Below are 21306 nucleotides of genomic sequence, written 5' to 3'. Positions count from 1 at the left end.
TCACATCGACAAACGCCCCTTCATCCTCGTCCTCCTAATTTGCGACGTCGCATCGTAGCTACCCAGCAAGCAACACGACGCGCACGCCTCGCAAGGCTAGCTCTTGAGCAACATCCATGTCTGGCTTCGACCTGACTGGTGGACTGGCCGCCCTGCGTTCTCGAGTCCTCCCTCAGCAAGACGTCAATCATCATCAACAACAACAGCAGCAACAGCAGCAGCGCCCATCATCGCCGCCTAATCACAACCACTTCTCTCGCTCACATCAGGGCTTCGGCGGTGGTGGCGGCGGCGGCGAATCAGGCCCTCCTCAACTGCCTCGCCTTCAAACCGACTTTTCCAGCAACGACTTCTTCTCCAGCGGCAGCTCTGAGGAAGAGGTCCGCTCAGAGCAAAGAGGATCTGCAGAGTCGTCTTCGACTTTCTCTGGTCGATCAGGGCCATCAACTGCCCTCACCACGCCAAACGCATCCCTGGAGCAGCAACATCAACACCAGCAGCAGAAGGCATTCGGCGCCGGCTCAGGGTGGCCGCCGCCTGCTGGGCCTTCGCCAGATCGCAGAGATTCATCCCTTTCGGCGGTCTCTGCCTCCAACACGGCCTCGGTGCGAGGATCGAGTGCTGTCTTTGCCTACTCAGATCACCTCCTCTCCACCACTAGCCCGCTCCTCAACGGTGGAGGCAGCGGTAGCGGCGGCTCCACCTTCTCTGCCCCGTCAAGATCAGGATCGCGATCGACGTCTGCGGGCTCTGCTGCTGGAGGGTCTAGAGTCAACTCGGGCCACCTCTCTCCCAATATGGTAGTCCCTCCGACTCCGAATGACGTCGGGGACGACAGCTTCGCTACAGAGTCATCAAGGTCCGCTAGCGCGCAGGCGGCGAGCGAGGCAAATGAGAAGGCAAAGAAGGCGAATCCGTTGCAGGACCTCATTCAGACTGAAAAGGCCTACGTCGCTGAGCTGAGTATGATCATTCGAGTGAGTTGCGCCTGCGCTCAGGAGAGGAGGGCTTTCGACGCCGTACTGACTGATCGCTACTTGCCTTGACCCCTTTGCACTCCCGTAGAGAGTCGCCTCTGCCTGGAACAGATCGAACTTCCCACCTGCAGAGCTCGATATCATGTTCCGCAACATCGAGTCCATCTATCGAGTCGACAAAGCTTTCCTCAAGTCATTGAAGGAGATTGGGCCAGAGCCGACGTCACCAAGAGCATTGGGAGATCTCCTCATGCGATGGATCGACGACCTCGAGGCGCCCTACGCTCGCTACTGCGAAAACTACTTTACCGACTTTGATACCTGGCCAGCAGTGCAGTCGAATGGCCGCCTCCTTGAGCTCCTCACAGAAATCTCAGACCCGGCTACGTCAGAGGCAACTACGAAAGGCTTCTCTGACAAGAAGCGTCAGTTGGGTGACAGATGGACCCTCGACGGCCTCTTTGCTCTGCCTCAGCTGCGCCTCAAGTACTTCAAGAAGCTTTACGCTCGCTTGCTCAAGAGCACAAATCCAGGACGCAGCGATCATCGCTTGCTGGTGAGCGCCAACGAGAAGCTGGACGAGTTGCTGGAGAAGGCGACGAGGCGGATCAGCATGAGTGTTTTAGACGACTCGCCGATGGCGCAGAGAGAGCGAGAAGAAGCTATCAACAATCAGAACCTCAGCGCAAACGGGCGCGCAAGTTCGGAAGCAAGGTCGTCCCCTCTGCCCCCACCTTCACCTCTCTCACCAGTCTCGCCGACGGAGAACATCTCATCGGCCAACCTGTTGGCGCGCATTGGGGATCTCGATTTCGGCGGTCGTGTTGGCTCACCAGGCGGAGATACTACGCCTTCTGCAGCTGCCCCGCGCGAGCTCTCACCCAAGAAGGCAACAACGCCTCCACCTCCGCTCATCCCACCCTTCACTGCCCAACAGCCCCTCTCAGCGGATGACATCGTCACGCAGTCCAACCATCAGGAGCTGCCCTCAGCTGATGAACTGGAGCGCTCTCTGGACATGAGCCGCGTGCTGGACCTCTTCACCATGAAGCCCAAGAAGTGTCAGCTGCGCATCAATCCGGAGACTTTGCCCTTCAAGCGAGGAATGAGGAAGAGCGCAGATGTAGTCATCGACTTCAAGCCAATGTCAACGCGCGAAGAGCTGACTTGGCGCAGAGGCCACATCTTCCTCCTCACCGACCTCTTCCTCATCTGCGATCGAATGACGCCGTCTGAGCGAGCGGAGCGAGGCATGGGGTCCGATGGGATGTGGCTGCTGTTCCCTCCCCTGGCTGGCAAGCACGTCCAAGTCGCCGAGAGGCCGGGTTCGGGTCATTCGCTCGCCATTACGATTCTGAAGAAGGAGACCCTCACGATCCACCTCGACTCGCGAGAAGAGAAGGAGGCGTGGATGCGGGCATTTGCGGATTGCAACGACTTTGCGACGCAGATGGGCCTCAAGCTCAAGAACATCCCGAAACCTCCTGCCTCTGCAAACAGCTCTAGATCCGATGGCTCAGGATCCGGCTCCGGCTCCGGGTCGGTTTCAGGGGCCCCTTTCGCCTCTGCCAACTCGATGATGTCGCCCACGATCTCAGTCACCCCGTCAGAATCGCTTCCTCGCATGCCGAGCAGCAGTCAAGACCGAGCGCCTTCCAGTCTAGCTCGCGACGGCTCAGTCACCTCGACTGGCTCATTCCCGCAGATACGCAGCAGCTCACGAGGACCATCTGACCCGATGTCACCTGGCTTCGGCCCAAGATCGTCACCTAGCAATGCTTCTTTCCATTCTTCTACGTCGCCGCCCACGGGTCCAGTTCGCCCGGGGCCCAACAGCCCCGGCTTTCGACCAATGGGCGCCTCGCCTGGTGCTCGACCGATGCGGCCGCCCTACCACAACGGACCTGGCCCCGGTCCTGGCATGATGAACGGCAGACCTTCTCCCCAGCAGCAGCAATTCCCTCGCCCGCCGCCTGGGCAACGCCCGCCTCCTCCTGGTCAGTCATATGGTCGTCCACCTCCGCCGCGTCCTGACTCTGGCTTCGGTCGACCTCAATCTCCCGGTGGACCGGGAGGACCGGGCAGCAACGGCGGTAGCGGCGGAGGTCACCTGCCATCTCGCCCCGACTTCATCAACCGTCCACCACCGCAGCAGGGTCGACCACCACCGGAGATGCTACGTGACTCAAGTAGACGTCCCTCCGCCCCTAATCTCCGCGACCGAGCTAACGGAGCTATGACTCCTCCCGTTCGCACACGATCCGCCTCGTCCGTTGGCTCCAACGGGACAGGAGGTCCGGCGAAGCTTCCTTCTGCCATGATGAAGGATGGCGACCTGCGACACGGCCCACAATACAGCCCGCCAAGCAGCCCTCAGCTGAAAGCTCAAGGTCCGACCACTTCGACCGTCTCGGCGCAGATGCGTTGTCGCCTCTACCTGAAGCAGAGCCACGCGCAGTGGAAGTCCTTGGGCAATGCCAGGCTCAAGCTGTACCACATCCTCCCCGTTGATCATAAGCAGCTCGTGGTTGAGAATGACCGCAAAACGCTGATTTCGACGATTGTGCTGTCGGACGGGGTGGAGAGGGTAGGGAAGGTGGGTGTTGCGGTTGAGGTCAGCGATCAGGGGAATCGGACGGGCATTGTCTATATGTTGCAGATGAGGAGCGAGGAGAGTGCGCAGGGCTTGTTTGGGGAGTTGATAGACGGCAGCGGGAGGACCGTGGCTGTGGGATAGCGGTAGTCACGCAGCAAGGTCTTGCTCGTCGGCAAGGGAGGATCAGGCCGCTGCGGTGACTACTCTCCTACGTTCCCTCCTTCGGCCACTGTCTCCTCGGCACTCATGCGTTGATAAAAGTGGCCGGACGCGACGTGGCTTCTCGTTCTTACATCACTCGGTCAGTCAGTCAGTCGTCATCTCTGTTACTCGTCATCCTATCTTTCCTCGGTACGCTCGAGCCTAGTACATGTGCTCATCGCTATAACGGCTGTAATCTACATTTTGCTCCCCATTCGCAAAGCTAAGCGTGCGAAAGACTGACCGGCCGGGCAATTCTGAATTGCTGCTAATACCCAACAGCTTGAAATAGCTTGCTTGCCTTTGAGCATGCTCATCAGTTCGCTCGCTCACGCTCTCGAACGCAATGACGCCCTCTCCTGGCTGACGCTGCCGCTGCTGCTGCTAGGACTCGACTCGCGCATAGCCGTCGGCAAAAGGGAGGTGTTTGAGGCAGGAGGCGGTGAAGCTGCGCTGCGCCACTTCGGCACGCTATGCGTCCTCTTACTGTTCGTTGCAAGCCCCCTTTCTCGAGGCCTTACCCTCCCAGCTCTGGCTGGAGAACGTTGGCGTGGATGAGCTCTCGTCTTCACACGACATTCATGATGCACAGTGCTTTGCCCTTGCCATTGAGCCCTGAGTCGCAATGCGAAGGCGGGCCATCCCGCTCACTGAGCCCAGCACCACCCCATTCGCTACGCAGTCGTTTTCGCGAGGTGGCAGTGCGGAGAAGGCAGTACGAGGCGTAGGAGCAGTGTGTGATATCGACAGACGGTGCGAGCTAGGGCAAGGGTCCAGTTCGCAGCTCCCCGTCTTGCAGCCTCTCTCTCGCCTCACTGCCACTGGTGTTCGTTCAGATCGACCCGCCTGCTGATGCCATCGCTCGTTTCTCGGATAGGGCAGAATGCTTGTTAAGCGGATGGGCGATGATGAGATGGGACGGCAGCGGGCGGTGGTGGTGGATCACACGACGGCATGACGGCACAGAGCGGGTCAAAGACCGGGAGCACGGCGACAGAGGACAAGAGAAAAGAGACCAAGTTGTCTGTTGTGGGATTTCGTAGACCGCCCCAGCCACCAACGTCTGCGTTGCCGTCGGCAGCCCAGCCATGAGCCAACCCATCGCCCTGCCATGATTCGCCTCGAACTCGACTCAACTCTACTGAAAGACTGATGAGCTGACGGACCGCTCTGGAGGGCCCATTGGCGGGACTTTGCGGCGTTCAAGGAGGAGAGATCGAATCGCGATGGCAGCCGGCAGGCAGAGGCAGCGGCGTCCGGCATGATCCGTTTGACGTACTCAACCTCGCTCGCTCAAGCTTGCTTTAACCTGCCAGGCCCAGCGTGCGTCTGCTTGTGTGCAAAATACCTCGAACCTTGCTTCATCATCACTTCTGCACTGCTCTCTCTTCCTCTTGATTTGTCCATCTTTCATCTGCAACGAGGGCCCCTCGTCCTCCTCCCCTCTTCTTTCTCTGCTGCAAGTACCCTCTATTTCCAGCCCTCAGCGGTGCGGAAGAGACCCCTCTCTGAGGCTGAGGCGCACGACGGGCCTGCATCATCCCGCATCGCTCTCTCTTCCTCCCTCTCTCTCCCGACATCAGGGCCGCCCACTCCTCCCTCTCAACTCTCTTCTCTCAGAAGGGCGTGGCAGTGTCAGCGCTCAGATCCCCCCATCTTATCCTTCTTTCGTCTCTGTCATCACCACACACACACACACACACAGACGCACTTCGGTCTTTGCCTCCGCGGCCATTCCCCATCATATCGACATCGGAATCAAAGGCTTCCTCTGGCCATCGCCTTCGACGACTGTCTGAAATTCCACCGCTTGCGTTTGCCGCCCGGGCTTGGCGCCAAAAGCAACTTCGACGACTGCTGCCGCTGCGAGCGAGCGAGCTAGCCTGATAGTATTGCTCTCGAGCATTCCGAACTTCTGCTTCAACGCACACGAGTCGATCTTCTGCAACCTCTTCATCATTCCCGTTCCTCGTCATCACTTGCAAAGACTACGAAGGCCTCATCTTCACGGCAGCAGCGGCTACGCCACCCCCTTTCCCACCGCCGCCTCCTCCTCCTCCTCACTCGTCATGCAGCGGCGACTAGCTGCGAGGTTCTACCTCGCTGCATCCATCTCAATAGCTGCGACGACAGCCTCAGCTGCGGCGACATCAACACGCCACTTGCTGCGACGAGAGGCCGACTTGAGTGATGCTCAAGTCCAGAGATTGGGCACGACTTCAGTTCCTCAGGGGCCCATCGTTCTCGTCTTGGGCGGGCTCGGCGTAGCACTCGTCGCCCTCATCTTCGTCGTCATCAAAGTCCTGGGCTCAGGCAAGGCGTCGTCGTCGAGCAGACAGATCATGGCAGAGCGAGCAAAGGCAAAGACAGACCTTAGAGTAAGAGGCATCGCCCAGCAGCCTGTCTCCAGGCCAACACCGACAAGAGGGGCGGGTACATCAGACACGACGGCAGTATCTACTCCCTTTACATCGCCCACTGCTTCTCGCCACTTCTTTGAGGACTACTCGAGGAGGAACAGCCACATCAATGCACTTGGCTCCAATCCCAAGGAAATGTACAGCCCTTCGCTAAGTAAGCGAGACAACATGGATTCCACCTACAATTCAATGTCGTCGATGGTAGACGTGCCCATGCTGATGGCTCAGGGTAGAACGATTACCACCTTTAGCCAAGACTCGAGCTCATCTGCAGAGGGATCAAAGCCCCGAGTCTACAATGACATGGTTGGGCGTGTGGGCGGACCAAGGAGACCGCAGACGCAGCCCAGGCCGAACAACAATCGCACCAGCGTCTACCGCGGCACGGACATTGGCGTTTCGAGAAAAGGCTCAACGAGAAGCCATCACGGCGGCGTCGGCGATAGTGTTGGAGCCAGACCGGGCTCAATGTCTGGTGCTCCAGCATGGATGGACGCCTCACGCGGCGCACGGGCAGCAGTGTACGATCCCAAGTCGCCCATGTCCGATCTCAAGCGACACAACACCGACTCGGGGGAGCACAGCAGGCGCAACTCGTCGAGCAATCTGCTTGACCAGGAAGACGTTTTCGCTACGCCGGCATTGCATGTACCTACGCCACTCTTTGCCGCCACTTCCCAGTCATCAGCATCAGGATCTGGCTCGGCTTCCTCATCTGACCACTCCTCAGCGCTGCAGCCCGTCAGCAACCACCCGCTCTCCAAAAGAACGGCAGGAGCAGCCAGTGCAGACGGTCACGGCCACGCAGCCTACGACCGCGGGCATCAGCAACATTACTTTGACGCGCAGCAACAGCGCAAGCCGCCACCGCGCTGGGCCCAGACAGCAGCAGCCACTCAGCAGTACAACCAGCCTCAACAGCAACAAGCTCCAGCATGGCAAGAGCGACCGCGACCCAACTTCATTCCTGCATACCCGGGCGCTGGCTCGAACGGCCTGCAACGCGACCCCTCGCCTACGAAGTATTTTGACGTCGAGCAAAACGGCGCGACATACGAGACGGCGAGGCCAGGTCAATTCCATCAGCAGGTCGCCCCCGGGAATGGTAGGAGGGGCGTGAGAGGCTTCCCAGCCGGGACCGCAGCGTCATACTCCGACAACAACCCGTATGGTAGGCCACAGGCGATGTATCGCTCCAGGAGCTAGCATGGCGGGACAAAAAGTCTACGAGACGAACATTACCTCAACATGGACTCATCAATCTTCGCGCTTCATACACGACCCTTTTCCCCCTTCCCCCTGCCCCTCTCTTGACGCCTCTATGCCACTGCATACCCTCTCCCTATTCATTGCCCCCTCTTCGTCTTCCCTCCGTTCTCTTTACATTCAGCTCGTTCCCTTCCCCCTCCTCTGCCCCCTAAGGCTCCCTCCTCTTCTCACGCATACGACAATGCACTCTCCTTTCTCTTGTAGCAGCACACTCGACGGGACTAGCGACTCGCTCGCTCTGTACTGCAGTCGCTCCCGCTTCGTCCTCATCATTGCGAATCATTCAATCAACAGAATCATTGGCCAGTATCAGTCGTAATGCGTGTGTCATTGTAGAGGCGGAGCCTACATGAGCGTAGCCTTCCTCCCCCTCAAGCCCAAGTAAGCCTGGTCAACTCCAGGTCCAAAAGTCTTCAAAACCTCGTAGATCTCAGCCGAGTGGTATCGCAACCCTGTCTTTGGGTCTGTGTAGGGGGCGAGGAGGCCAGTGACGTCGCAGTACTTCTTTGCAGGGCGGAGTGAGGGAGGAGCTTCGATGTTGAGGTCTGCGTGCGAGCATTGTTAAGGAGCTGTGAGTGAGTAGGGAGAGAGAGGAAGATGATTGCAGATGAGTCCGCGTACTCACACGTCGGTAGAGCGAGCTTCCGTTGTCTCTCCTTCTCTTCTGCCGCCTTCTGCTCCTCAGTCTTCTCGTCTGCCTCCGGCGCTGCGCCAGCCTCCGAACCTGCGATCGTTACGTCGCCCATCGTCTCATCACCATCAACGGCTGCGGCAGCTTCCCCAGTCGGGGGTACAGGTGTGTCCTCGCCAGCGGCAGCGGCTTCAGCGGCGGCAGCGGCCTCCTCCTTCTCTCTTTCCCTCCTCAGCCTCTCCTCCCTTTTTCGAGCAGCCTTTGCCGCAGCTCCAATAAGTTGCTTGCCCCCTCCAGACCCGGAAGCTGCCTTGACTCCCGTGGGCGTCGAGGTTCCTGTACCGGCCTTGCTACCTCCGGCCGCCGCATTGGCCCCCTTCTTATGGCTCTTTCCCCTTGCTGCACCACCTCTCCCCGAGCCTCCGATGCCAGCAAGCTCGAATGCCGCGTCCTGTTCAAAGGCGAGGATCTGCTTCAAGTTGCGCTTCCGACCTGTAGACGAGGTGCTGTATGTCTCCACACGTTTGAAGGGCTTCGGGGCTGCGTGCTGGTTGTGCAATTCGAGAAAGGAGGGGCCTGATGAGGGTCCAGGTGAGGCAGAAGCTGGTGTGCTTGTTGACGCTGTAGGCATGATGAGAGCAGTGGTGATGACGGTATTGGACAGAGAGGATGACTTGGTGCCGCGTGCTGTCTCAGACGACGAGGCGGCTCAGTCCGATGTCTGAGACCCAGCCAGACGCGCCGCCAGTCCGCCTTGGGCGAGCTCAATTTCCAAGCAAGCGCCATTGACTCTGACTAACACAGCTAGACGACTTGCCTCCTTTCCTTCCTCGTCATCCTCATCAGCGAGTCAAAAGCAAGAATCATGGCTCTGAGGCCAGTGGGCACCCTTGGCCTCGGTCTGGCTGCTCGAGCTCAGAGCTGCAGACTACCACCAATGGCTCTGGCTCGCCCTCCTCTGAATCACTTTGTAGCATCTCAGCAACTTGGCACCTCGACTCGCCCGGCGAGCTTCAAGGTCACGCCATCATCATCTTCACATCGTCAAAGCACGCTCCGTCCGCCCTCCATTCTCTCCCTGGCCTTGTCCATCCGCTCTTTCACCACCGGCACGTCAATACGAAGCACCGCTCCAGCAGATCCGGCCACCACGACTCCTCCCTCACCGTCGGCCTCACCTCAACCAGACACCTCAGCGAAGCCCACCTCCAAGTGGGTAGGCTATCACTCCCTCTTTCTCGCCTTCCTCGTCTACGCCATTGTGGTAGTAGGTGGGCTCACCCGCCTCACAGAATCCGGGTTGAGCATCACAGAATGGAATCCAGGCTTCAAGGGAATGTGGCTGCCCACGACCACCGACGAGTGGGAGGGCGAATGGGCAAAGTACAGGCAGACGCCAGAATTCGTGCTTCTCAACAGCAAAATGAGCTTGGAAGACTTCAAGACCATCTACATGTGGGAGTGGTCCCATCGCATCCTGGGAAGAGTCATCGGACTGGCATACGTGCTCCCCGCCGCCTTCTTTGTTGCGAGAGGAATGGTCAAATCTCCTTTCAGATCCAAGCTGCTCCTCATCGGTCTCGGTATTGGTGCTCAGGGAGCCATGGGCTGGTACATGGTTAAGTCGGGCCTCGCTGCTCCTCAGGGAACCCTTCACGTCTCCGAACAAGCCGCAACGGAGGGCACGGCAGCTCCTCAGCAGCCACACTCAGACGCCCTCGCCCCACCCAAGACGTCTTCCACACCAGCGGCCTGGACACCCCGTGTCAGCCACTTCAGATTGGCAGCTCATCTCGGCCTTGCCTTCCTCGTCTACGCTGGCATGCTCCGTACAGGGCTCTCTGTCCTTAGGCAGTACAACCTCGCCATGAATGTCGGCAAAGCCAGTGGGCTTAAGGCCGCACCTGGCGTACGCGACAAGCTCGTCGCCGTCCTCTCCAAGCCGCAAGTGCTGCGCTACCGTCGCTTCGTGGGGGCAGTCACCGGCCTCGTGTTCGCTACAGCCATGTCTGGCGCGCTGGTTGCTGGGCTAGACGCTGGGCTGGTGTACAATGAGTTTCCCACGATGGGTGATGGCAGGATCGCCCCGCCCCTCGATGAGATGTTCGACGAGCGCTATACCCGATCAAGCGGCGCAAGCAGCCGCGACGACGAGGCATCATCATCGTCACTCGTCTTGCACAACCTGACTCAGAACCCTGTCACTGTTCAGTTCGTGCATCGCTGCCTCGCCATCACAACCTTCGCGCATGTAGCTGCACTGGCATGGAAGACTCGCAACCTCTCGGCCACCATGCGTCTTGCCGGCACCGCTTTGCCTCCCGCCGTGCCCAGGCTAGCATACCTGGCCTTGGGGGCCGCAACTGCTCAGGCCACACTCGGGATTACGACGCTGATCTACATGGTGCCCATCGAGCTGGCGAGCGCGCATCAAGCTGGCTCTGTGGCATTGTTGAGTGTGATGCTGGCACTGTGGGGAACGTTGAGGGTGCCCGGAGCTTTGCCGGTCGGGAGGATGGTGGATGGTGCGAAGAGGGCCGCAAGCGTGACCGCGGCAGCTTCGAGCGGGTCAGCTACTGCCGCTAGCGCTGCGGCGGGGGCGCCAAGACTTGCGAGGGCGATCCACTCACGCCCTGTTGCGGCTACATCTCCGAGCGTCAAGGGCTCGCGCGGCTTCTCGACTACATCGGCTCCCTGCCGCAGTGCCCCTCGCACTCTCGCGGACCTGCCGGATAAGGTCAAGCTGAAGACTGGGCCTGCTGGAAGGTGAGAATCTTTTTCAACGCAGCCATTGTGCTCGTTGCCATCACCGCTCTCATATGTATGTATAAGACTAAGCAAAATGTATACTCATCATCACCGTCACCACTTGCTCCTTTCTCTCGCATGCGCATTGCCACTCGTCACCGCCTCAACCCCGCCCAATCAACCACTCTACCTGATCTCATCCTCGTCATTTCCACGTCAACTCGCTAGGCTGTCAAAGATTCTCCCCGCCCGCGAGTCGCACGATATCACCACGCGTGTAGGGAGCTCATACGGCGGGAATCACTCTCTGCAATGGATCGAGGAGCCCCGCAACTTGCTTGTGGTGACAAAGCGTTGCGATGAGGAGGTGAATGAGAAGTTGAGGGGGCTGGTGAGGTGAGCATGCGCGTTCCGAGGAAGGCGTGAAGAGAATGAGGCTCACGAGTGCCATCATCGCGCAGCCACGTGAATCAAGCCTACCCCTCAATGAACATCGTCATCGAGGCGCACAATGCATCTGCCTTGCAAGATCAGGAGTACAAGAACCTGGTCATCCTTCCCAGCACGTCCACCTCATCCCCAACCTCGGCTTCTCCCCTCTCAAGCAAGATCGATCTCATCCTCACCCTAGGCGGAGACGGTACGATCCTACACGCCTCGTCCCTCTTCTCCCATTCTCCTGTCCCGCCCGTCCTCTCCTTCTCCATGGGAACGCTCGGCTTCCTCCTGCCGTGGCACATCGACTCCATGAAGGAGGCACTGCGAGACGTCTTGGGCGGGAAGGTGACCTTGTTGTTGAGAATGAGGTTGAGCCTGAGTACGCACGAGGGGGATGGGAGTCTCGTTGCTGCCGAGGGAGGTAAAGGGGGCAGGCCGAGCTGTGAGGTTCATCTGATGAATGAGGTGACTTTGCATAGGGGCAGCCAGCCTCATATGACGACCATCGATGCGTATGTGGATGGGGAGCATCTGACCCGAGCCATTGTGAGTATCGCGTCCGCGTGCATCACACATACCAGGGCCTCGCTGATCGTGGCCCCTCCGCACGCGCCTACCTAGTCCGACGGCCTCATCATAGCCTCCCCGACAGGCTCGACAGCTTATTCACTCTCCGCCGGGGGCAGCATTGTTCATCCCTCCGTACAATCTCTCCTCCTCACGCCCATCTGCCCACGCTCCCTCTCCTTCCGTCCCCTTGTTCTACCAAGCGACACGACCGTCCAACTACGGGTAAGCCCTCAGTCTCGCAGCCCGGCAGAGATTACCGTGGATGGTAGAACGGGGTGGGAGGATGGGGAGCGCGAGTTGGACGATGAGGAAGGAGGAGTCGGGCAAGGGGTGCCCAGGATGCTCAAGCCGGGACAATACCTGCAGGTCTCGATGAGTCCTTACCCCATCCCGTGCGTAAATCGGTCCCTCCCCAAGGAGAGGTGGGAGAACGAGGGGAAGGGGAAGAAAACGGCGATACCCGACATCCCTACTGGCAGCGGTGGTAGTGGGACAACGGATAGAGGAGAGGATGACTGGGTCAGGGATATCAATCGGTTGCTCAGATTCAATGCTTCGTTCACCAAGAGGCCAAGTGATGATTGATGGTACGCTCCATGGTACAATGCAATGCAACAGTCACTAGTCAGACGTGAATAGAGAGATGATGCTGAAATTGAGACATTGATTAGGGTATGGGAACAAAGATGTGATGCTGATGAGAAGACGAAGTGTTCATGCACAAAGGAAGCTGAGAAGAGGAGGATCACACGAGGGGGGCTTCTTCAGCCACGCCAGCTCAACGTCATCCTCAGCTCTCTCGGGCCTTACGCGTGCGCGATGCCCATGGGGAAGTCGAATACCATGTTGGGGTCAACCTTGTTCTTGATCTCTTGCAGCCTGTCCACTGCGCTGCCATAGTAGAAGTGGCCCCAGTCGAAGATCTTAACCAGCAGCTGGTTGTCAACGTAGTTGACGTAACCGGCCCACTTAGCGTCAGGCTTGACTGCCTGGGCCGCATCGATGATCTTGTCGAATGCGGCGTAAGTCGCGTCCTGCCCGCCGTTGTCATTGTTCTTGGGAAAGTTGTATGAGTACAACTGGCTCAAGTAGAGGCTGTCGCGGTGGACGTAAGACGAGGCGTTCATCGGCACCTGGTTAGGGGCCGAGTGCGGGCCCAGGAAGGCATAGGAGAGCGAAGTGCCATAGTCTTTTGCATCTTGGATTGCGCTCATGACCGTGCCAAAGGAGGTTGAGTCGTAGCGCACGTCCGAGGGAGTAACGAGGGACTTGGCGTAGTATGCTTCGGGGGCTACGGTAGTTGTGTCCAGCTTGCCCATGATGTCTGTCAAGGCGTCAGCCCACGAGGTGAATTCCTTGGCCGACACAGAGCTGGCCGTCACGCCGCGGGCGGAGCAGGCGTCATTGTAGAGCTTCATGGCCTTCTTGTACTCATCCTTGGTGCCAAGGAACTGGCCGCTGAGAGCGCACGAGTAGCCGATGCCCGTATCGCCCGTGATGAGGAGCTCGCCACCGATGTTCTTGCTCCAGCCTGCGTCTGCCGACTCTGCCGTGGTGAGGTCCTGCATGGCGAGGAAAGCCTTGGTGCAGTCGTCGTTGGTCTTGAACTGGTGGGCGTAGTTGACGACGTTCTTGGGAGCATCTTCAAGGGTGTAGGTAAACTCGGTCACGATGCCGAAGTTGTTGGAGCCGGCACCACGCAGCGCCCACCAGAGGTCCTGTTCCTCATCTGCGTTGACGGTGACAATGGTGCCATCGGGTTTGACCAGGCGCATCGAACTGATGTGATCCATGAGGAAGCCCCACTGGTACGAGGTGAGCCCGTAGCCGCCACCGAGGCCGTGCCCACCCGTGCCTACGGTGGGGCAGGTACCGTGCGGAAGAGCAAAGCCGTCCTTGGCCAAAGCCGCGGCCATGGGGCCGAGCTTGCTACCGGCACCGACTTTGGCCGTCTTGGCATCCTTGTTGGTGTCAATGGCGTTAAGCTTCTTGAGATCGACGACGACCCAACCGTCCTCTGATCCAAGCGTGTAGCCCGTGTAGCTATGCCCTCCGCTCCTTGGACTGATCTTCTGCGAGCCATTCTCTGCGGAAACACACTTGACGACAGCTGCTACGCCGGTCTCGTCGGATGGAATGGCAAAGACGCCTGGCTTGCGAGGGGGTAGCGCAGCATTCTGCTGAGTGTCGAGGGTCGAGAAAGAGTCGGCATCCGGGTAGGAGAGCTCGACGCCCGTCTTGCTGAGGCATGATTGCAATGAGCTCGAGACGGTAGCGTTGCCGTCTGCTCGAGTCAGCAGAGAGGATGAGGCTGGCTCAAAGGGTGAGATGGGAAAGGCTGATGACGATGCTACGAGGAGCGCAGCCGCCGTTGAAAGGGTGCTGCGGATTGCAGGCATGTTCGCACCGAGAAGGATGTTGGAGAGGGTCGCTGAGAAGATGAAGAGAAGGCGATGGCTGAGCGGATGCTTGAGGTGTCGAGACCGCGAATGTCAGGAGGAAGATCGAAATGAGGAGTAAGTTGAGGAGAGAAAGGGTAATGCTCTCACACCCCTGCCTCTTTAGTAGTCTCAAGCCCATCTCTTCTCTATTGCTACATCGCCTTCTCCGTAATGGCGGCCCGTCCGCGGCCGCAAGAGGAAGTGAGAAATGGCCGCCAAGTCGCGCTTCGGGGATGCGGCGACGGCCCGCAAATGACGGCCAGGCAGGCAGGCAGGCAGCCAAGCAGGGGCAGACCGCGCCGCCTGGCGACGTCAATCTGTCGTTCTAGCCTTCGAAGCGAGAGCGTAAAATGTCCGCTGTGCCCTTGATCTCCGTTGGTGGTACAAGACGCGAGGGCGTGGAGAGGCGAGGCAGAAGCGAGGTCGGGTCACGTACGTCAGGGGAAGCGCGAAAGGAGGTCAATCGGTAAATCTAGAGGCTATCTGTTGTAAGGAGGGAAAGCAAAGTGGGTGACGAAGCATGAAGCATGATAGAGGTACGAGCTTCGGCACAATGACGACGAGTGACGATGACAATGACGATGAAATGGGAAGGTGCAGCGAAGCAGCGGCCTGATCGTCTTCGAGGATTCGAGGCTCTCGCAAAGACCACGCCGGCGACGGCCGTGACACAATGGAATCCCGAGCAGAGCAAGGATGAGAAATCCAGACAAATGATGTGCACATTGCAATGGTGCAGCGATACGACACACAGATGCGAGAGGCTATCAGGCCGAGCCGGATTTGGGTGACGAGGGAAAAAAAAGACGGAGTTCCGTCGAGGTGCCGCGAAATATGGGTCATCCATGGAGCAGCAAGAATAAGATGGTAATCGAGGAAGTGGTATCAAGACTGTTCGAGGCCGAAGAATCTGCCCTTGAGGTAATCGATCCCGTTCGAGAGAGCGGATGCGTCATCGCCGCCAGCCCTCTACTCCTTACCCTTCGCAGGGCTACTCAGCTTCTCCTTGATCCTCGTGAAGAAGCCGCTCTTCTTCCTGGACCTCTCGAGACTCTTGCGCTCAGGTGTAGAGTCTGTCGAAGCTCCGGTGGCGGGGAATGCAGCGGGCGAGGCAGAGGCGCTTGCTGACTGACTAAAGTCGCCGCCCGTGGGCGGTGTGGTAGTGCCCTTATTGCTCTTGTTGCGGGAGGTGCCGAAGCGGGAACCGCGCTTTGTAGAGGAGCTGGAGTAGTCAGAGGCAGCAGCAGTGGTAGGAGCGGTGTTAGACGATGCACCCATCTGCTGCTGCTGGTTGGCAAGAGCAGGGGCTGCTGCGGGCGCGGTAGTACCCGTGGCTGCGGGACCGGAGGACAGCTGTTCTTGCTTGAGCTGGGTCTCGCTGGGCTTGGTAGGAGCTGCAGCTTTGGGAGCGGATGCGACTCCAGCACCAGGTCCGGCACCGGCACCTACCGCAGCTGCAGCGGCGGTGGGAGCTGCAGTGGAGTTCTTGTTGGCGCTGCCGTTGTCGTGGGCAGTGGCGGGCGACGGAGATGCGTTGACCTCATCCTTGGGCGCAACGAGGGGCTGCTGTTTAGTAGCCGCAGCCGCAGGACCGGATGAGAGCTGCTCCTGCTTTTTCTCGGTCTCGGTCGGCTTGTGTGCGGCAGGTGGGGCGGCAGCAGCACCTGCGCCTCCAGCCGCAGCCGCTGAGGCCTCCTTCGCGACGTTGCTGGATGGACCAGCCGGCGTGGTGGCGCTCGAAGCCTGAGATGTAGCAGCAGCAGTGGCAGGTCCCTTGGTAGCGGTGGACGTAGGGCCGGAAGATAGCTGCTCTTGCTTCGCCTCAGTCTCGCTGGGCTTGAGCTTCTCCTTGGAGGTGACGACAGCCGTGCCGCCAGCAGCAGCGGCAGTAGCTGCGCCGGTGCCGACACCGGCTGCAATGCCGGAGGCAGGGGTAGTTTCCTTGCTCGCGGGCGTGGTCGCGCTTCCCGAATCTGCGCTATTCTGTCCGTTCGCCTGCATCTTCTCGTCGACTACCTGCTTGGCCTGCTGCGCCTTCTGCGTAGCTGCTGCAGCGGCAATGGCAGCTCCCCCAGCTACGGTAGCGCCCACCCCCGCAGCACCCGCAACTAGACCTTTGCCAGCCTCACCGGCTGTGGTTGAGGCAGCGCCATCGACCGTCGAACCGGTGGAAGGAGCGTCGCCCGAGGCCCCAGCATCCAAGCCCTTGACGGCCTCCTGTTGGTCGAGAATGCCTTGCTTCTGAACGGGAGCAGCGCTCATCGTACCAGCAGGCACATTCGTCGAATCGGCTGACTTCTGCACGGTCTCGAGCGAGGAAGGATTGATGGCGCCCTCCCCTGTCGACTGCCCGGCAGCAACAGCGCCCGTGGTACCGGCGGCGGCAGCGGCAATCGCGGCAGCCCCAGCGTCGGCAGGGTTCTTGCCATCAGCGAGGCCGAGGTTGGAGAGTTGCTCAGTGGGGACGGGACCGGAGGAACCGGCCGCGGCGGCTCCTGCTGGAGCGCCTGCACCTGAGTCGAGGAGAGCAGACTGCTTCTCTGCGTCACTGTTGAGCTTTCCATTCGACGAGGCGGTGAGGCCCGTGTCGGACTTGACGGTCTGATCGTGGCCTGCAAAGGGATCCGTGCCGACGACAGTCGCAATGGCGGCGCCGACGGTGGATGTGATGCCTGCTCCTACGACTTCGGCTGCAGGTGAGTGAGGAGGCACAGGTTCAGCATCTTCCGACGCGCGATTACGGAGTTGCCCAAGCAGTCTGCTCACCAGTCGTCTTCTCCTTTTGCTCCTCGTCAGTAGCAGCGTGCTCCTTTTCAGGCGTGGTGATGAAGTTGTTCTACGCGTCGCGAAGAGCGTGAGTATACGGGCTTGCAACGTACGACCTGCCTGCCGCTGCTCACCTTGTTGCCCTGAGCGTCCTGCTCAGTGGGAATATCTTCTCGAGCATGCCAGTCATCGCCATTGAGGATGTACTTGTAGGCAATCTTGGTCTGCGCAGGGAGCTGCTTGGTAGCCTGCCAAAGGTCCTGGCCATCTTCCTGTACGCCGGCAACCTTGGACAGCTCGACGCGGTTGGTCCACTGGTCCCAGTCTCCCGAGACCTCAACTTTGTTCGCGCTAGTTGAGCGATATGTGAATGTGACAGGGACGGTGTTGGTCGTCGCCATGATGAGATGATGATGAAGAGGATGAGATGCAACAACGGAGATTGACGAAGGAAGAATGTCTGCGAAGCCCGCGCGTCCTCGTTCGCGCTCTCTCTGTCCGTCTGCGATTGAGGGCAGGCGCGGTTTCCCCATCAGAAGAGGACGGTCGCGGCAGCACGGCGGAAGAAAGGGCGGATGCAGACCAGCTTTACCACCCGACGGGCTCCACAGCTCCACAATAACCCTGCTCCTTTGCCAGGGTAAAGCAGCATATGCTGTGAAGTGCTACTCGAAGAGGGTACATTGAAAGTATCACAAGTTCACGACCTGGCTAGACAGTCCCACAAGAATTCTGTTGACAACTGTCCCTTGGCTCATTGCGTCTCCGGACGCTGAAGGGCTTTGAGACACTCCGGACGCTGAAGGGCTTTGAGACAGACCTCCACGCGGAAAGAAGATCTACAGCATCTCATCTCACCCACCTCACCGCTGCTCGCTCGATACGCCAGAGCGTAGCGCTCACGATGCTTCAGCACAGCCCAGGACGAGCGCCTTGATGATCAATGCATGACTGAGTCAACTTGCTCTTCCTTGCCGTTGAGCCTCCTCTCTGCGGCTGGCTGTGTGACCCGGTGTGGACCAAACGGCTATTCTTTGCTGCTGGCGCTGGCCTGTGCGTGATGTCATGGCGCGACCAAGCCGCGCTCGCGTGACGGAACAGAGCGAAGCCCCACGAATGGGCTGGCATGCAGCGCACGGCCAGACCTACCTTGCCTTTCTCTCCATCACACCACAACAACAGCTACTACTACGAACATCATGGGAAGGGTGAGCGCTAAGCGGCTGTAGAGGCGATTGCCAGTGCAGGTCGCCCGACGCTGAACTGCCCGTCTCTTGCCCTCTCATCACAGCAACTCACTAAGGTCGTCTACAAGGCGGACATCAACTCCACCGACCTCTACCAGGTCATCGTCTCCGACGCTGACATCTACAAGAAGTGGAAGGGAGGCGACAAGACGATCCCCCTCACCGACGTCGTTGACTCGTTCCAGATCTTCCACACCGGACAGGGTACTCAGGGCATCATGGGCCACCCCTCGAAGCAGCAGCTCGAGAATGACTTCGGCACGCACAAGGACGTGGATGTCGTGACGCAGATCCTCGAAAAGGGAGAGATCCAGTCGGGTGGTGAGTGCGGAGAGATCTGGGTTCTGGGCGGAGAGACGGTGCGCTAACCAGTCCGCTGCCTGCCCCCTCGCAGCCGTCAAGGATGGGTACAGCACCACCAACGATTCCAAGAACAACACCAACGTCGTGTCTGCTGGCTCTCACCGAGGCGGTGGCCACGGTGGTCGCTAATTGCGCGAATTTTGTAACAAGTCAGCACTCGCTGCGAGGAAGGATCAAGGTCGAGAAGGAGAGAGAGAGGGAACAACAGGTTGAAAGAGCATAGCTAGGCAGAGAAGGAAAGGCGATCCTCAGTTTCATATGTGACATTATCAGCAAATTCGAAGCGTCATTAACAGGAACTCGTGCTTGGTTGCGGTGCCGACTAGTCTACACCTCAAAGTGGTCAACAAAGTGCTGCACCACCGGCTTGCCCATCTGATGCACAGGCATCGAAGGCGTCCTGCATACAATGATGGCGTGGCTATTCCTCACTCCCTCGAAGAAGGCCAAATGCTTGCGCATCCTGGGCAGATTGCCGTGGAGGTTGTTTTGCATCTCTTGGTGGATGGGAGAAAGGGGAGCTTGCTTTGAGCTGAGGTAGGCTTCGCTCTCCTCTGACGGGATGACGAAATGCAAAGGTGATGTCGCTGAACGCTTCACGTTGCCTGCTGCGTCCTTATGGTCTTTGCTCGGTGCTGGGTGTGAAGCGCCGTTCGGCAGAGAGGTCCCGCCTTCTACGCTGACGTAGTCCTCATCCGCCTCCCTTAACTTCTCCGCCAGCACAGCGACGATTCTACTCCTCTCGTGCTGCTTGGTATACCCATCTGCCTCTAGCTCAGACGAGATCGCCTTAGCATGGTCTCCCTTGAGCCATTCTGCTTCGATCTCCTTGACGCGGCGGTCACTCTCTTGGGATCCCTTGGCGAGACGCACGATGATGAGGGTGAAGAACAGTGGGATCGAGACGGGGGCCAAAAGAACGTAGACCCAGTTAAGAGGGAAGGGAAAGGGCAACGCCGAGGGCTTGAGAAGGAAGGGCAACTGTCTTGGTACGACGGCCCTGTAAATCCGTGTGGCAGGATTTGGCTTTTTTGGCCGGTGGGAGGGGATGTTGATGGCAGTGACAAGAGCAGGGTATTTGGGGTCTCGCTCGATCGTGATGCCCCGGCCGTCTACATCTTCATCGCCTCCTTCTGGCCAGCCCTTCCACGGGTCCACGCTCATTAGACCGCCCGTCTTGACCGGCACGGTGGTATCACTTGTTGCGCTGGCATAGATGTCTAGATGTTTGAAGAGCTGCAGACCTTTGATGAAGGACGAGTCCGGGCGCGTCATTGCCAGCAGCAAGGGAGTATCGTCACCTTCGTCTGAGGTGTCCCAGCCTTTGTCCTTTGCGTACAGCTGGCGTCCTGTACGGCCCAGCAGCCTGGGTCCGACTACGCCTGCAACTCTATAGAACCAGCCGCTTGCCATGGGCATGCCAATGTGCGGCGTGGCTAGAGTGGTGAAGCTGTACGGTTCCACGTCCTTGAACCAGCCACGCGAATAGAGCAGGCCTACTATGTAGCGAGCCATGAGCCCGCCGAGCGAATAGCCCAGAATCGAGAAGCGGACGATCTTCCTGCCCTTCTTGCGCAGCCGCCTGACTTCGCGCTCGATCTCTTGTACTGTGCGCTCCGCACACCAGTCAACTCCATCGTAGGTGCGGGCGTCCATGTTGGTCTTGCTCATGAGGATGACTAGCTGCGGTTGTGCTGAAGCTGTTGCGGTGGAGGTGCTGCTGGAGGATGTTGCTGCTGCTGTCGTTTTGTCTACGCCATTGGCCTTGCTCTTGCTACTGCTGCTGCTCGTGCTGACATCGCCGGCATCATCATCGTCCTCGTCCTCACCAGGATCCACGCCAAGTGGCGAGATCTCGCCACCCTTGTCCTCGGCCAGCTTCTTCATCATGTAGTTGAGGTGGATCGGCTGGCCCCAAAGGCCATGGCACGCTACCAGCAGATGCACCGACGAGGCGCTGGAAGACGTCTTCGTCATTCTTCGATGCTATGTACAAGGATTCGCAGGGACAGGAGGCATTGCAAGTAACATTAGCAAGACAGCTGCATGTCAAGCGACCGCGCAGCTGCACCCGCGTTCGCACTTCGCTCAGGAACGAGCGGAAAGCGGCTTTTGGAATCCGCGATCTGTTCGAGCGCGCCACGGTGAGACGGCGACGACCATGACATTGACGAGACACATGATCAGGCAGTGGGAGTAAGCAGTCCTCTTGCCAATCGTGTAGTGCGGGCAAGTCCGAGGAATTCACCTCAGATGCAGCGTTCGAGAGACATCGTCGATCGAGCTCGACTGGTCGAATCGTTGAGCTGTGTACGTCAGTCAGACTGCGTCCGGTGCGACCGACTTGTGTAGCTTGCAGTCCGAAAGAGTGTCTCTAGAGTAGACAAATGGGGACAGCACTTCTCATGACGACAGTACGAACAATTGGGGCTGCCATCTACTCCTCGCTGTCGCATTTGTTCCGTTGACTTTTGAGTGAGGCCTCTCCGGAGGGCAGCGACACGGAAAAGAACCACATGCTAGAGACGTGTGTCTGCTTGCGGAGCCAGACCTACAGCAAGCTCCACTGGACGCTTCTTTGCTCGTGCTCGCCTTTCAGGGCAAGTATAGCCACGGTGATGACTCCCGACGTCCTCTCG

The 21306-nt window shown here is 58.9% G+C and overlaps 10 protein-coding genes across 10 annotated transcripts; 6 read left to right on the top strand and 4 right to left on the bottom strand.

Moving 5' to 3' along the window:
- Positions 1-20: 20 nt before the first annotated feature.
- On the top strand, positions 21-3981 carry BDZ90DRAFT_170470 (hypothetical protein). The gene is made up of 2 exons (XM_025503682.1): positions 21-977; positions 1066-3981. Exons 1-2 carry the CDS (start codon positions 117-119, stop codon positions 3712-3714), a joined length of 3510 nt encoding a protein of 1169 aa, XP_025362340.1. The 5' UTR covers positions 21-116; the 3' UTR covers positions 3715-3981.
- A 787-nt stretch (positions 3982-4768) lies between these two features.
- Positions 4769-5810, top strand: BDZ90DRAFT_170523 (hypothetical protein). Its single transcript, XM_025503683.1, has one exon. The coding sequence runs from the start codon at positions 5036-5038 to the stop codon at positions 5654-5656; it is 621 nt and encodes a 206-aa protein (XP_025362339.1). The 5' UTR covers positions 4769-5035; the 3' UTR covers positions 5657-5810.
- Positions 5751-7638, top strand: BDZ90DRAFT_170466 (hypothetical protein). The gene has a single exon (XM_025503681.1). The coding sequence runs from the start codon at positions 5844-5846 to the stop codon at positions 7398-7400; it is 1557 nt and encodes a 518-aa protein (XP_025362338.1). The 5' UTR covers positions 5751-5843; the 3' UTR covers positions 7401-7638.
- Positions 7639-7808: 170 nt separating this feature from the next.
- BDZ90DRAFT_220149 (hypothetical protein) lies at positions 7809-8006 on the bottom strand (the record flags this gene model as incomplete). Its single annotated transcript, XM_025504423.1, has 1 exon — positions 7809-8006. A coding segment is annotated over one exon (198 nt), but the record flags the coding sequence as incomplete, so codon positions are not given.
- Positions 8007-9211: 1205 nt separating this feature from the next.
- On the top strand, positions 9212-10582 carry BDZ90DRAFT_209889 (cytochrome oxidase assembly; the record flags this gene model as incomplete). Its single annotated transcript, XM_025504059.1, has 2 exons — positions 9212-9751; positions 9794-10582. Coding segments are annotated over 2 exons (1329 nt in total), but the record flags the coding sequence as incomplete, so codon positions are not given.
- A 228-nt stretch (positions 10583-10810) lies between these two features.
- On the top strand, positions 10811-12411 carry BDZ90DRAFT_211943 (ATP-NAD kinase; the record flags this gene model as incomplete). The annotated part of the gene is made up of 5 exons (XM_025504126.1): positions 10811-10860; positions 11071-11238; positions 11304-11826; positions 11902-12125; positions 12189-12411. Coding segments are annotated over 5 exons (1188 nt in total), but the record flags the coding sequence as incomplete, so codon positions are not given.
- A 6-nt stretch (positions 12412-12417) lies between these two features.
- On the bottom strand, positions 12418-14617 carry BDZ90DRAFT_232125 (FAD-binding domain-containing protein). The gene has a single exon (XM_025506133.1). It carries the CDS (start codon positions 14247-14249, stop codon positions 12657-12659), a length of 1593 nt encoding a protein of 530 aa, XP_025362334.1. The 5' UTR covers positions 14250-14617; the 3' UTR covers positions 12418-12656.
- A 380-nt stretch (positions 14618-14997) lies between these two features.
- BDZ90DRAFT_232124 (hypothetical protein) lies at positions 14998-17607 on the bottom strand. Its single transcript, XM_025506132.1, has 3 exons — positions 17192-17607; positions 17058-17127; positions 14998-16981 (listed from the first exon to the last, which is right to left on the bottom strand). The coding sequence occupies exons 1-3, from the start codon at positions 17456-17458 to the stop codon at positions 15261-15263; spliced, it is 2058 nt and encodes a 685-aa protein (XP_025362333.1). The 5' UTR covers positions 17459-17607; the 3' UTR covers positions 14998-15260.
- Positions 17608-18256: 649 nt separating this feature from the next.
- Positions 18257-18796, top strand: BDZ90DRAFT_260204 (DUF1960-domain-containing protein; the record flags this gene model as incomplete). The annotated part of the gene is made up of 3 exons (XM_025508237.1): positions 18257-18265; positions 18349-18625; positions 18699-18796. The coding sequence occupies 3 exons, from the start codon at positions 18257-18259 to the stop codon at positions 18794-18796; spliced, it is 384 nt and encodes a 127-aa protein (XP_025362332.1).
- A 207-nt stretch (positions 18797-19003) lies between these two features.
- On the bottom strand, positions 19004-20623 carry BDZ90DRAFT_211854 (DUF676-domain-containing protein; the record flags this gene model as incomplete). The annotated part of the gene is made up of 2 exons (XM_025504124.1): positions 19004-20418; positions 20497-20623. Coding segments are annotated over 2 exons (1542 nt in total), but the record flags the coding sequence as incomplete, so codon positions are not given.
- Positions 20624-21306: the final 683 nt, after the last annotated feature.

Source organism: Jaminaea rosea, assembly GCF_003144245.1.
Source record: "Jaminaea rosea strain MCA 5214 unplaced genomic scaffold BDZ90scaffold_6, whole genome shotgun sequence".
In the NCBI taxonomy this organism is placed as follows: domain Eukaryota; kingdom Fungi; phylum Basidiomycota; class Exobasidiomycetes; order Microstromatales; genus Jaminaea; species Jaminaea rosea.
Note: the sequence above shows the minus strand (reverse complement) of the source record. Positions and strands in the feature narration are given on the sequence as shown.